Raw genomic sequence first — 13,326 nt, 5'->3', positions numbered from 1 at the left:
GCGCATGGGCAGGGTAGCATGCGCTGACAACTCCCTGAGGGCACAGAGCTGCTGACCAATAAAGATTTTACCAACGAAATAAACATGTCCCCACATGTGACTCAGTCACATGAAGAGAGAAATGTTAAAAATGATGTTGAAACATTTTTTTTTTAGTTACTGCCGGAAACCTCATCCCGCCCGTGGATAAGGTTTCAGTAAAAATCCAAAGGCCGCCTGGCCGATTCGCCCGCCCGCCACCCGTAAGGTTGGAAGGGCAGCGACAAATAACGTTCAATTATTCGATTAAGGACCTCAATGGGCCTCTTAATTGTTGCCGACTGAAATATCGCACGAGTGAGCAATATTGGGACGCTCGCCTGATGTCATCACCCGCGATTTTACGCCCGATCGGGTCAGGCACCCGCCCGCCCACGGGGCATAAAATCCTGCCCCATGTCTTTTTAATTTGTATTTGTATTTGGACTGGTTCAAGAAGGCAGCTCACCACCATCTTCTCGAGGGACAATTAGGGATGGGCAATAAATACTGGCCAAGCCAGCGACACTCGCATCCCACGAACGAATGAAAAGCTTTTTCCCTCGCTTCTATCTCACCATGCCCTGTGCCATTCTAAACAGCTTTTACCGTTAAGAAGGGATGTTCGTCTTGAGCAATGAACCATTTTCCATTTTGAGTACTCAGTGTGAAAATGGACACCTCGGATCAAGCATATGATTGATCCACACCATTCCGCCCCACCTACCTCCTATTGCACCAGAGTGACATGTATCCATTTCTCACACCAGTCATTTTTTGGCCTTGAATGAGACTTCCAATTTAATGCAAATTATTATTGAATTGGGGAGGTTTTGTGTGCTGTTTATCCATGTTCACCGAGGGTTGGATTATAGAATGCTCAGATGTATCTCACATTAGGACCCCATACAGAATAAACCCTAAATTAATGGTAATTATGTCGTTGCCCTAAGAGCTGCCACCCTCAAACATTACAGCAGCGGAGTCACAAGTTGTGCACGGCTTTGAAAAACGCACAGGTAAATATTTTGCAATGACTTACTGTGATAATGAAAGGAACTGTGTTGATCATTTCAAGGATAAATGATACTCGGAAAATTTGCTCCCAGATGTTCCCCTGTAAAGATCAAAATGGCATCAATTGACATTTTTTGCATGAAATTTCGCAATTTCTGTTTAGCTTTTCCAACCTTTGAAATTCAGCATCCAATAATCCTAATTTGTATGTCTGTATAAAGGTAAATTCACTGATGTGATTACACAATGCTGGTTTCAAACCTGTTCTCCATCCAAATGCAGCTCCCCCTGGGATCATGGGGCAGGATCTTCCTCCCGTCGGGGGCGAGGTTGAAGGGCAGGCGTGCAGAGGAGCACTTCCGATCGGCACCCCCGATTGGGGGTGCGGCGCCATTTTATGTGGGCGGGCCAATTAAGGCCCGCCCAGCGTGACATCCGCACGGAAATGCTATGCAGGGGGGGATTCCCTGAGCCGACAGTGCACTCTTTTGCGCATACACACGAAAGAACACACTCATCTCCCTGAGGCTAAGTGCAGCCTCAGGGAGGTCGGCTCTAAATGCCAAAAAGCTAAAAATAGAAAAATAAAATTTCCCTAACATGTCCCCTCAAGTGACACTGTCACATGAGTTGGGACATGTCCATAATTTTTACAAAAACTTTATTAAAATTTTTTTAAACCTACATGAAACCTCATCCTGCCCGTAGATGAGGCTTCATGCTTTTTCTAATTCGCGCCAGGGCTCCTGGCCTGCCCGCCAACCTTAAGGTTGGACGGGCCGGTCCACTAATTAGTTTAATGACTCTGTCAATGGCCTCAATTGGCCATTGACAGGTCGGCGGGCGCACAGCTAATTTTGCTGCGCCCCTGCCTACCGGAAAATTTAAATGCGGCGCGGTGACATCGGGAGTTCCGCCCAACGTCACCGGGCATCATTTTACGCGTCAGCAAGCGGGCCCTGCCCCCTGCTAACCGACGGTAAAATCCAGCCCATGGAGTTGATTAATTTTTAAAAATTCTTTCATGGGACGTGGGCGTCACTGGCAAGGCCAGCATTTGTTGCCTGCACCTAATTGCCCTTGGACAGCTCGGAGAATTCAGGCGGCAGTTAAAAGTCAATCACATTGCTGTGGGTTTGGAGACACATGTAGGCCAGACCAGGTTAAGGATGGCAGATTTCCTTCCTTAAAGGATATTAGTGAACCAGATGGGTGTTTACGTCAATCAACAATAGCTTCATGGTCACCGTGACTAGCTTTCAATTCCTGATTTATTAATTGAGTACAAATTCTACCAACTACCATGGTGGAATTTGAACCCATACCTCCAGAGCTTTAGCCTGGGCCTCTGAATTACTAATAGAGTGACAGTTCCACTATGCCACCATCTGCTCTGTGCCTTAGGGCAGGGACTGTGCCATACAATTGATTCATTTTTTCAGTTATTTATTGGACTGTTTTAATTCTACCACCAGGACGCTGCACATCTCTTGATACCGAGCTTTCACAGTTGCCTATGCAACAGGAGCTGAGATTAGTTTATTGGGGGGGTTGGTTGAAATTATCGGACTCCAGTGTATTGCAAAACGTATCATCACAAGAGGGATAATATTGCGGCCAAAACTACTTCCCCTTGTTTCCAATATAGATTTTGGGAAAGCAATTCAAAGTGGTTTCAAAGCATATTATTCAACTAAGTCAAAATGCTTATTTGGAGAGCCGGTACAGACACAATGGGCCAAATGGCCTCCTTCTGCACCATAACAATTCTGTGATTCTAAGAGTAGATTAGATTTGAATTGCTATCTCTTATATCCCTTTATTAGATTTTTTCTATTTAAGTTATTTAAAATTAAACTGTGCATTGATATCTAAGTACCTCTAATCAAATAACACAAAGGACTAGTTAAGTAATTGGCTATTTGTATCAATTTGTTCTTTAGATAATCAACAAAATGATGCATTGCAGGGGAAGCTAGATAAGGAACATAAGGGAGAAAATTGGAATTTAGAAGAATGAGAGGTGATCTAATTGAAACATGTAAGATCCCGAGGGGACTTGATAGGTTAGATAATGGAAGGATGTTTCCATTTGTGAGAAAGATTAGAACAAGAGGACACAGTTTAAGAATAAGAGGTCTACCGCTTAGACTGAAGTGACAATTTATTTCTCCCAGAGGGTCGTTGGTATGTGGAATTCTCTTCCCCAAAAAACAGTGGAGGCTGCGTCATTGAAGTTATTCACGGCTGAGTAAGATAAATTTTCGACAGGCAAGGAAATCAAGAGTTATAGGGGGCAGACAAGAAAGTGAGTTGAGACCATAACCAGATCAGCCATGGTCTTATTGAATGGCAGAGCAGGTTCAAAGGGCTGAATGGCCTACTCCTGCTCCTAAGTCGGATGTTCCTAGAAATAGGATGGTATTTTGAAAGGGTTAGGTGAAGGAGGGTACAAGGTGACTCATGTGGACCATAAACACTGGTATATCCCTGTTGGGCCAAATGGACAGTTTTGTAAGGCATCCAAACATCGACCCTCTTTAAGGGCCTATGTAAGGGTGAAACACAGTTGTACAGTACTAATGAACTATTAATCCTCACAATTCTCATCAAATTGAATAAAATGCTCTTTAAAACATCGAACATATTGTGTGAACAATATACAATCAGCCGGAGATGTGACAAGTGTGAGGCCACTTAAAACTCACGGTTTCTAACAGAGCAGTTCAGTTGGTTTCACTTATGCACATGTACATCATCTCACCGTCTAATCCCATTAGCAATTTCTCCTATATTCAGTCATGACCTTCATTTACGTGCTTCAAGTTGTCCTTCCTACTTCTCACAAACAAAGTTCCGCATCTCTAAATATCAAGTTTAAATGATAAAATAAGAGAATGCACTTTGGTGCTATTTATTGGATATCTGCCATTTTTTTCTGGGTTTGTGGTTTCAAATCCTGCCAGGGCAGATAAAATGAAAGTCACCTCTTTTAATGCTAATAACATTAAACTTCATCATCTCAATTCATTGCAGCACAAGCAGCTCCAAGGAAAACACTGCATAGTCATCTCGCTCAACCTTCATAGGAGGAATAGGTGCAGTCCTGGTCACCATATTACACAGGGACATCATCACACTGGAAAAAGTGCATAAAAAGGGCTTATCTAACACCGGACAAATAACAGAAATAAACGTTTATTTATGTTTGTCATAAAAGAGGCCCTGATGGTCTGAACCTTAAATCCTGAGGGCAGAAAAATGCATTATGAACTACTAAATCTGCCAAAAAGGTGAGCATGCAATCAAACCTTTAATGATGCACCATACAGAATCAATAGGTTAAAAAAAAGACCATAATTACTACATCAGAATTTGGCTTAGAATAGTTTATCTTTCAAAGATAATCATTAGTAATGTCGATTCTTACCTTGTAGCTTAAATAGATGAGGAGCATACTCTCCAGGAAACTAATTAAGGCCACTGTAACCTACAGAGAAATAAATGTGAATGCAAATGTCATCTTTAAGAATTATTTCGTATTTCCTAATTCCACAATGCTAAAAGAAAAAATCCACTTTGCATCCACATCAACTTTTACATTAAAATTAGCAGAAGGAATTTCACTCTCATGAAAATAAGGACTAATGTATTCGAGAATATCGGAGCAGATTCTCCCCATTCTCTATTCACACGAAAACACAATTGCATTCTTTGTGTGAACATTGGCCCAAGCCTGTATGTTCTGTTCCTGAAAGCATTCTCCAGATTTTCTCACACATTGTAAGGGCAGAATATTAAAACAATTACAGTGGGGTTTGTTCAAACATACAAGATTGTACACCGTGTACTTTTGTCAGGTAAAGAGGTGACAAAGATACTGAATGGCTAATAATTTCCTTATAATGGCTCGGACTTTACATCATGAATAACAGTGAGCATAACAGCAATCACTGTTGTTGCTGAGAAATTTGGACAGCAACCTCCGGAGTATGCACTTGTGCAGTTAAACACAGAAATCTGGAAGTTGTGGTCTGAGGTACCCTGCTCCTCCATAGATTGTGCTGCAACAGAACCTCAACGTGGCATTGGAATCAATCTATAGGTGTGAAGTTGCGATACTTATCCATTAGTTACCCACTAAACACACCAGAAAAAGTTAGGCCTGTTGCATTCAGCTACAAGAGAATTTCTAATGGCGTTGTTATGATATGGCAGGTGGTGTTTGCCAGGCTGACCAAATCCCAAGGGAAACTTAGCCAAGCTACCACAGCGATTCTGCAGTTTGTATTTATTACGAGAAGGTATGTGCACTGAAGTCAGAAGTAAAGAGTCCACTACCACCTTTGAAGATTTTAAATATTAAACTAAAACATTTATTAACAAAAGAAAATAAAACTTAAACACACAAGATTACAGTTACACAGTTAAATTTAGTCTTACAACATTTCCCAAAGGAATGCTACTTAGCTACACTCCCAAATAAACACCCTTTTCCAGGCAGCAGTTCTAATAGATTCTTAATATGTAAAAACATCCAGTAATATTACCGCAAGGCACCCACTGTTTCTGTAAGGGAGGTATTTCATAGTTTCTCTCTCCCTCTTGCTCGACAATGCAACTCTAAGGCTTTTAACAAAATCTTGCTTTCTAGAACAAGTGAACACTTCTCTGGGGTGGCTAGAGGCTGCTTTTTCACAAGTCTGTTTTACACAGCCCACCTTTCAAGATCTCACATGACCACTCACACCATACAGTTTTCAATCTTTCCTTAAATATATTTTCTCCTTTTTGATCTGTAAATTAATTGTTTCAACCTTGGTTTGGAAGTTACTTTTCCCAGAATATAAAAATCTTTCATGTTGTCCTTATGGCTAGTACTTACGGGAAAAATAAACTTAATAACTTAGCCTTATTGATCTACAATTTTGCCAGTTATAAAACATCCAGTCATGTCCCTTTCAAATTCAAACAGCTAAAAATTCACTTCTCACTTATCTCCTGATGCAAATTCCCATTCATACTGTATCTACTGGGACCCCATATTAGCTCACCCATCTCCATTTCAGAATGCCTGTTTCTACCCCATTCCCTTGATGATTTAAACCTTGCAGTCTGACTGTCTTCAGTTTAATTAAATTAGTCACACACACACAGCCCCCACAAGCCTGCTTCACAGCATCCCGCAGTAATATTAAGAAAAAATGATATTTCCTTTACAGTATATTCAGTCATAATTACTTGCAAACAACCTCTCTGAGAACTGGCATAATTCAATGCCTCTGAGACTCTTGATGAAACACTGAAGTCCTGGGTAGCAAACTGTATATGTACAATAAGTGCAGAAATTCATGGGCTTGATCATATCTTACCAATCACTTGTCCTAAACATAACCTCAGATCAAGTTTAAGGATGGTTAATAATTGCTGAAAAAAGAGACATGTCTAAGCTTTTCATCTTGCACTCATCAGGACACTTCACAAGAATACCAATATAACAACTTATACTGTAGGTGAAGAGAGTGCTGATTGGTTGGCAAATGGGGTTGCCATGGATAATGCACCACTGATGGTGGCTGACAGTTAACTGCCAAGCATTGTTTGAAACTTAAACCGGGGAGCTTGACCCTGATTAGTCAAGGCATTGCCCTGAGGAATGAGTCAGCGATCGGCTGTCACTTATTTTGTTTAGCTGAAACAGGCACAATGTGTGGACATGTTCTTTCTATCTGCAAACAGGGCCTTGTGCAGTAATATATGTAGCTTCCAGTACATGCAAATGTGATGGTTAATAAGCTCTTGGTGATGAATGCAGAACTTAGTAAGTTGCTGATTCCAGCATTGTACTCTACTCCAAAAAATGATGCATTTAAGACAAAGAGAATGAACAACCACATTTAAACATACAGGCTTGGGCAAATGTTCACACAAAGAATGCATCTGTATTTTAGTACAACTAGAAATCGGAGAAAATCTTGGTGAATACGGTTTTCATTTTTCTTTTATTGCATTTTATCACCCACCTGAATTCCCCACAGTGGCAGAGGTCTGTTTACCCAAAGTATAGATCCCCTATAAATAACAAAAAAAGCAAAGCACAGTTGAATGTACCTTTCAAAATCCGAGTCATACCCAGCCATTCATTCAGAAACATTACATTTCACTTCTGAGTGGCATTATAAATCTAATTTTTTCTTGGGAGGTGGGCGTCACTGGCAAGGGCGGCATTTGTTGCCCATCCCTAATTGCCCTTGAGAAGGTGGTGGTGAGCTGCCTTCTTTAACTGCTGCAGTCCATGTGATGTAGGTGCACCCACAGTGTTGATAGAGAGGGAGTTCCAGGAGGCTAAAGAAACTGCAAAACTGACTACATTCATGATGAGGTATAAATCTGAAGCCTCATCTTCTGAGGATATGGACAGCAAAAAAAGAAAATGACAATAATTCCATCTGCAAATCTGTTGCCACCTGAGTTATCTCTGCCAATAAGTAGTAGTCGTGATCTGTTAAAGGACAGGTCCTCTGTTCATTTCCGCACATCTCGAAGTCTTGCACTTTCCTCTTCAGTTGCTCGTAGCAGCCTCCCATTTGCAATTTCATCTTGTAAAATTTCATCATTCTCTTTTTGCCTCTTGACCTATGTCCCCCTAATCTTCCTTCAATCACCTTCTTCAGTAAGACCTCATGCCTTAGAATATGACAAATCCAACCTTGCTGCCTTTCCTTGATATTCATTAACAATCCGCTCCACCACCCTCAGAGTTTCTTCACGGCTCTGTTCTCTCGAATTGACACTCTCCATCCTTCTCCAGAACCACAATTCACAACGTTCTAGTCTTTGGATGTTGATTGTTCTCAAGATTCATGTTTCAGTTGCGCAGAACGAGACAGTCCAAATCACAGAATTGATCTTTTTTTTTCTTAAGATCTCTGCTCATTCCTACACTGAGCAATTCTTTATGTTAGCAGAATGCATCCTTTGCCATTGCTATGCCATAAGCATTCTAAAACTTTGTTTGCAGCAGCACCAGTGCACAGCTTGATGTTGCACTGATGCACTAAACTAACCTATGGGATTCTTCTTAGTTAATAAGCATCGGCAGGGGTCATGGGGTGGATAAATCAGAGGGCAGGTGGCGCTTTCATGAGTCGAAGGGGTCTAGAGTTAGGCTGCAAGGCTGAAGAATGGATGTTTGATGGGCAAAGGCTGGAATGGGGGTGAGAACAGTTTCCTTCTTGTCATGAACATTTTAATAAAAGAAAATGGTTCATCTTCAAGGACTAAGGACATTGTGGAAGAATTTGTGTTTTAAAAGACACTGCCCCTTAAAGGGTTAATGCGGGGCTCTGGAAAAAAAAACATCCTTTTACAAGAAAAGGTAATTAAGCAGTTGAAAAAAGGCTGGAAACCTCTTGACCCGGGTGAACTGCGTACGAAGGGGGGTCACACGGTTTTTATGGCTCTGAGAAAAAACCTTGCCGGGAAGACTGTGGCCAGTGTTTTACATTCGGTGTGCGGGGGCGGGCCCGACAGGCCGGAACGTAAAATGATGCACAATGATGTCAGGCGTGCGTCCCGACGTCATCGCACTGTCTCGCGATATTTAATTTGGTGGGCGCATGCCAGAGTTGGCTGCGCACCCGCCGATAATTGAAAGGCCTAATAAGGCCATTAACGAAGTAATTAATGTCAAGTTTACGCTGCCTGTCCAACCTTACGGTTGGCGGGCAGGCGAGAGGCCTTTACGTTTTTTAGGAAACCTCATCCAAGAGCGGGGTGAGGTTTCCTAAAGCTTTTATGAATTAAATAAAAGCTTTTTCTGAAAAATAAAAACATGTCCCATCTCATGTGACATGGTCACATGGGGGGACATGTTTCATTATATTTTTGTGTTTATTTATTTCAAAAGCACTTTAATCCCGCGCCTCAGGGAGATCGAAGCACTCTTTCACGCGCACGCTTGAAAGAACGCTGGACCCGACTCTCTCTCCTCCCCCCGACTGCACAGATAGCGCTCAGTGCTACCGCTCGCGTATTTAGCTGGGTGGGCATTAATTAGTCCGCCCGTGTAAAATGGTGGTACGAAGCCGATCGTGGGTGACGGTCGACTCCACGACCACTCCCGCTGAGCCTGCCTGTCACAGGAAAAATTCAGGCCAGTGTTTTAAAAGTGGGTTTTGGTTTTGCTTTTGAGAAGAGAAGGACCAACTGCTTGAGAAGGAAGACAACACCCTTTATGCAGTCCAGAGCCAGTTTACAGCCAAAGTGAATAGAAGCTGCTACTAAGTTGCTACATGCAGTAGAGTACCTGCCAGGGGTCACGAATTCAAATCCTGGACAAGCCCCCAATCTATGTTAAGACTGGGATGACATACCTGCGAGTAATTCTTGAGCTCACCTGAAAAGCAGTGCCAGAGCCAATGATTGTTTCATGGTCAGTGCTGAGAGACCAACTGTATGACCCGGACACCATTTTAAGGACTCCACCATCTATCCTTTGCCTTTGAACCATTGACTTTTAATCTTTAGCAGAGTTCCTCCACTTCTATTTTTATTTAATTTATTGTATGTGTGTGAGTATGTGCGCATGTGAGAGTGTGTGAGTGTGAGTGTGTGTGAGTGTGTGTGTGTGTGAGAATGTGTGTGAGTGTGTGTGTGTGTGTGTGTGAGAGAGAGTGTGTGTGTGTGAGTGTTGTGTGTGTGAGTGTGAGTGTGAGAGTGTGTGTGTGTGTGTGTGTGTGTGAGAGAGTGTGTGTATGTGTGAGTGTGTGTGTGTTTGTGTGTGTGTTTATGTGTGTGTATGTGTATGCGACAGAGAGTGACTTAGGATATCTCGAAAGAGTAATTAGTATAATTTCATATTCCATATCGTATATTGATAAGCTTTGCCTTTCTATTTGACAAGATTGGTTTTATAATAAACCAATAGGTTTGTTGTTTATTGAAAAAAGCCTGGTTAAAGTCTCTTCTATTCTGGGTACCAGCAGTGAAGGTAAACACTTGGCCATTTTGGTGAGTAAATTAAACTTTTAAACTAATGCTACAACCTGTGGTGTAGTGAGGCTAAATCAACTGCGCACTCCTCCCATTTCAGTCATAACATAGATTGGGTGCTTATCCAGAATTTGAACCCAGGATCTCTTGCAGGTACTCTATCCAAGCATATAGCAACCTAGGAGCAGCTTCTATTCAATTCTGGCTGTGGACTGGCTCTGGACTGCAAAAAGGCTGCTGTCCTCCTTCTCAAACAGTTGGTCCTTCTCTTCTCAAAAACAAAATCAAAACCCGCTTTTAAAACGCTTTCAGGCATGGCTTTTTTTCAGAGCCATAAAAACCACGTGAGCCCCTTTGTGCATAGCTCACCAGGGTCAATAGGTTTCCATAACATAAAAGCAAAATACTGTGGATACTGGAAATCTGAAATATAAACAGAAAGCGCTGGAAAAACTTAGCAGGCCTGGCAGCATTTGTGGAGAGAGAAAAACAGAGTTAATGTTTTGAGTCCATATGGCTCTTCTTCAGAGAATAAATATTATTTATTCAAGAGGTTTCCAGCCTTTTTTCAACGGCTTAATTACCTTTTCTTGTAAAAGGATGCTTTTTACAGGAATAGCAATCAGAGTCCTCCATTAACCCTTTAAGAGACAGTGGGCAGGACTTTTAGCTTGGCGACTGAGCGTGAAATGACGCATGATGACATCAGCTGAGCGTGTCAACGTCAACGGGCAGACACGCGATAGTTCAGTCAGCAGCGCGCGCGCCGACAATGAAAAGGCCTATTAAGGCCATTAAGTTATCAACTGTGCTGAATTTTTCACTGCCCATTCAACCTAACGGCTGATGGGCAGGCGAAAAGGCCAAGTGGCCTCCCGCCTATCCATGGGCGGGATGAGGTTTCCAAAATCAAGTACAAATGAAATAAAATCTTTAATTTTTACTTAAAAACATGTCCCTGCTCATGTGACATGTTTCAGTACTTTCTTGTGCTGTTTAATAATTTTTCCAATATATTCTTCACCTCCCTGAGACAGCTCCGTGCCTCAGGGAGATTATTCGCCACTCTTCCGCGCACATGCGTGAAGTTTGTGCTAGGCCTGCTCGCCCTCCTCCAGCGCTCAGCACCACCACTCGCGTATCACGCTGGGTGGGCCTTAATTGTCCCGCCCGCATAAAATTGCAGAGCGCCCTCCCCCGCCGATCCCGCACGCCCAGGGCAAAATTCTGCCCAGCGTTTTGTAAAATACAAATTCTTCCAGAGTGTCCTTAATCCTTGAAGATGAGCCATTTTCTGTGGTTAGAGTGTGCATGACTTTTCTCAAGTCTTTTAATTTCAGTATAAGGCAGTCAGTAATAGTTATTGGTTGTATTACAGACATGAGGGGGGTTTAATTTAAAACAGGCCTGATTCCTCCCCCCACTACCCGTCCGTAAATAGAAAGGTGTTTTTGGTTTTTGATTTCCCCCTTTACAATGAGAGAATGCTGTTTTCCTCTAATAAGATAGTGAGCTGCATAGCAAATAAGAAGCTCATTCTTCGTTCCAGTTGTGAGTTTAAGTTCCAACAGCGACTTGACGGTAACCACACTAACCATAGTGGTAATAGTAGGCGCAGAACTGCATGGCCTGAGTTATAGTTTCTCCTGTTTTCTATTTTTTTTGTGAAAAAAGTGACTTAAATATAAAATGATGTTCCCTGCTCTATATTCTTAGCTTTTCATTGCTTAAAAACAGGAAATGGAGGAAATTATACCCCATACGTTTTCTCAAAATGAGGAACGTGGAATTGAAGATAAAAAATGGTCAGTTTTCTGTGAATATGTGTCACTAGAGATTTACCCTTCTAGCCTTTACAAATCAGAAATATGCCAATAGACTTTAAGATTCAATTTTCTCTCCCAACACCCCAAAAGAAAGCTAGCTCAAGCACATATCTCTCCAGAGAGTCACTTACCAATCTATTTCGTCATCGGGTAATGGGTTAGAATAATTCCTCTTTATACATCCCCAGCTAGGAGAAAATCCATAAATAGACAAAAAGTAACATCAGTAAAACACAAAGGTACTTGGACAAGCCATTCCGCATAATGAAATGTCCCAAGGTACTATACAAGGAACAAGTAGTACAGACAAGTTAAAAGGAGACAACTTAATGTGTAGCTAGAGAGATTGATGTTCAGGAAGCTTTTGAAGGTGAGATGATAGGTGCTAAGGTGACGAGGTTTATCAGAAAATCAAACAGCACTGAAGGAGGCCATTCAGCCCATTGTGCCTGTCTTCAAAAGAACAGCCGAATTAGTTCCACTCACCTGCCTTTCTCCCCCTAACCTTTCATTTTTTTTCTTTTTCAAGTATATATCAAATTCCCGTTTGAAATTTACCACTGAATTTAGTTCCATCGCCCTTTCGGGCAGTGTGCTTCTCAACAACTCGTTGAATAAAAAAATTCTTGTTATCTTTTTCTGGTTCTTTGTCCAATTATCTCTCTAGTCTCTGGCCAGTGAAAACAGTTTCCCTTTACAGGGGGTTTTGATAGAGTGGGCGATTTTTTTCACCTTTGTTAGACCTCCCATAACCTTTTCTGCCCAAAGGAGAACAATCCTGGCTTCTCTAGTCTCTCCACGTAACTGAAATCCCTCATTCCACATACCATTCTGGAAAAACTCCTCTACACCTTCACCAAGGCCCTGACACCTTCACAAAAGTATGGTGCCCAGAACTGGACATAATACACCAACTGAGGCCCAACCGATGACTTATAAAGGTTTTAAGGAAGTGAATTCTAGGTGAGGATCTTCTGGTCGGTGAAGGGTGGGGTGGGGGGGGGGGGGGGGGGGGGCCTGCTCGCCGACACGTAAAATGACGCGGGATGACATTGGGTGGAACTCCCGACGTCACCCCACATCATTTCAATTTTCAGGTCGGCAGGGGCACAGCCAAGTCAGCTGCACGCCCGCTGACCTGTCAATGGCCTAGTGAGGCCATTTAAAAAGTAATTAAGGTCATTAATAGACCTGCCCATCCAAGCTTCGGGTTGGCAGGCAGGCCGGGAGCCCTGGTGGGCTTATGATAAAGCATGAAACCTCAACCACGGGCAGGATGAAGTTTCATGAGGGTTTGTAAATATTTAATAAAAGTTTCAGTAAAAGTGTCACATGAGGGGACATGTCAGGGAAATGTTGATATCATTTGCTTAACATTTTTGAATTTGGCACCGATCTCCCTGAGGCAGCACTTACCTTCAAGGAGATCAATGGGATGACATGGCGCGAAAGCCCGCCATTGCGGCTGGTG

General features: G+C 42.3%; 1 protein-coding gene across 1 annotated transcript in view; it reads right to left on the bottom strand.

Annotated features, from left to right (window-relative positions):
• The window catches only part of kcnt1b (potassium sodium-activated channel subfamily T member 1b), a 226,744-nt gene that overhangs the window by 155,450 nt on the left and 57,968 nt on the right, over nucleotides 1-13,326 (bottom strand). The window contains exons 4-7 of the mRNA XM_078551275.1: nucleotides 11,987-12,043; nucleotides 7,059-7,107; nucleotides 4,466-4,525; nucleotides 1,061-1,135 (exon numbers count right to left, since the gene is read on the bottom strand). Of these exons, the coding sequence (XP_078407401.1) occupies nucleotides 1,061-1,135; nucleotides 4,466-4,525; nucleotides 7,059-7,107; nucleotides 11,987-12,043 (241 nt within the window). The remainder of the gene's footprint in view (nucleotides 1-1,060; nucleotides 1,136-4,465; nucleotides 4,526-7,058; nucleotides 7,108-11,986; nucleotides 12,044-13,326) is intronic.

This window comes from Cetorhinus maximus, chromosome 10, assembly GCF_964194155.1.
Source record: "Cetorhinus maximus chromosome 10, sCetMax3.hap1.1, whole genome shotgun sequence".
In the NCBI taxonomy this organism is placed as follows: Eukaryota; Metazoa; Chordata; class Chondrichthyes; order Lamniformes; family Cetorhinidae; genus Cetorhinus; species Cetorhinus maximus.
This window is presented reverse-complemented; position numbering and strand designations above follow the sequence as displayed.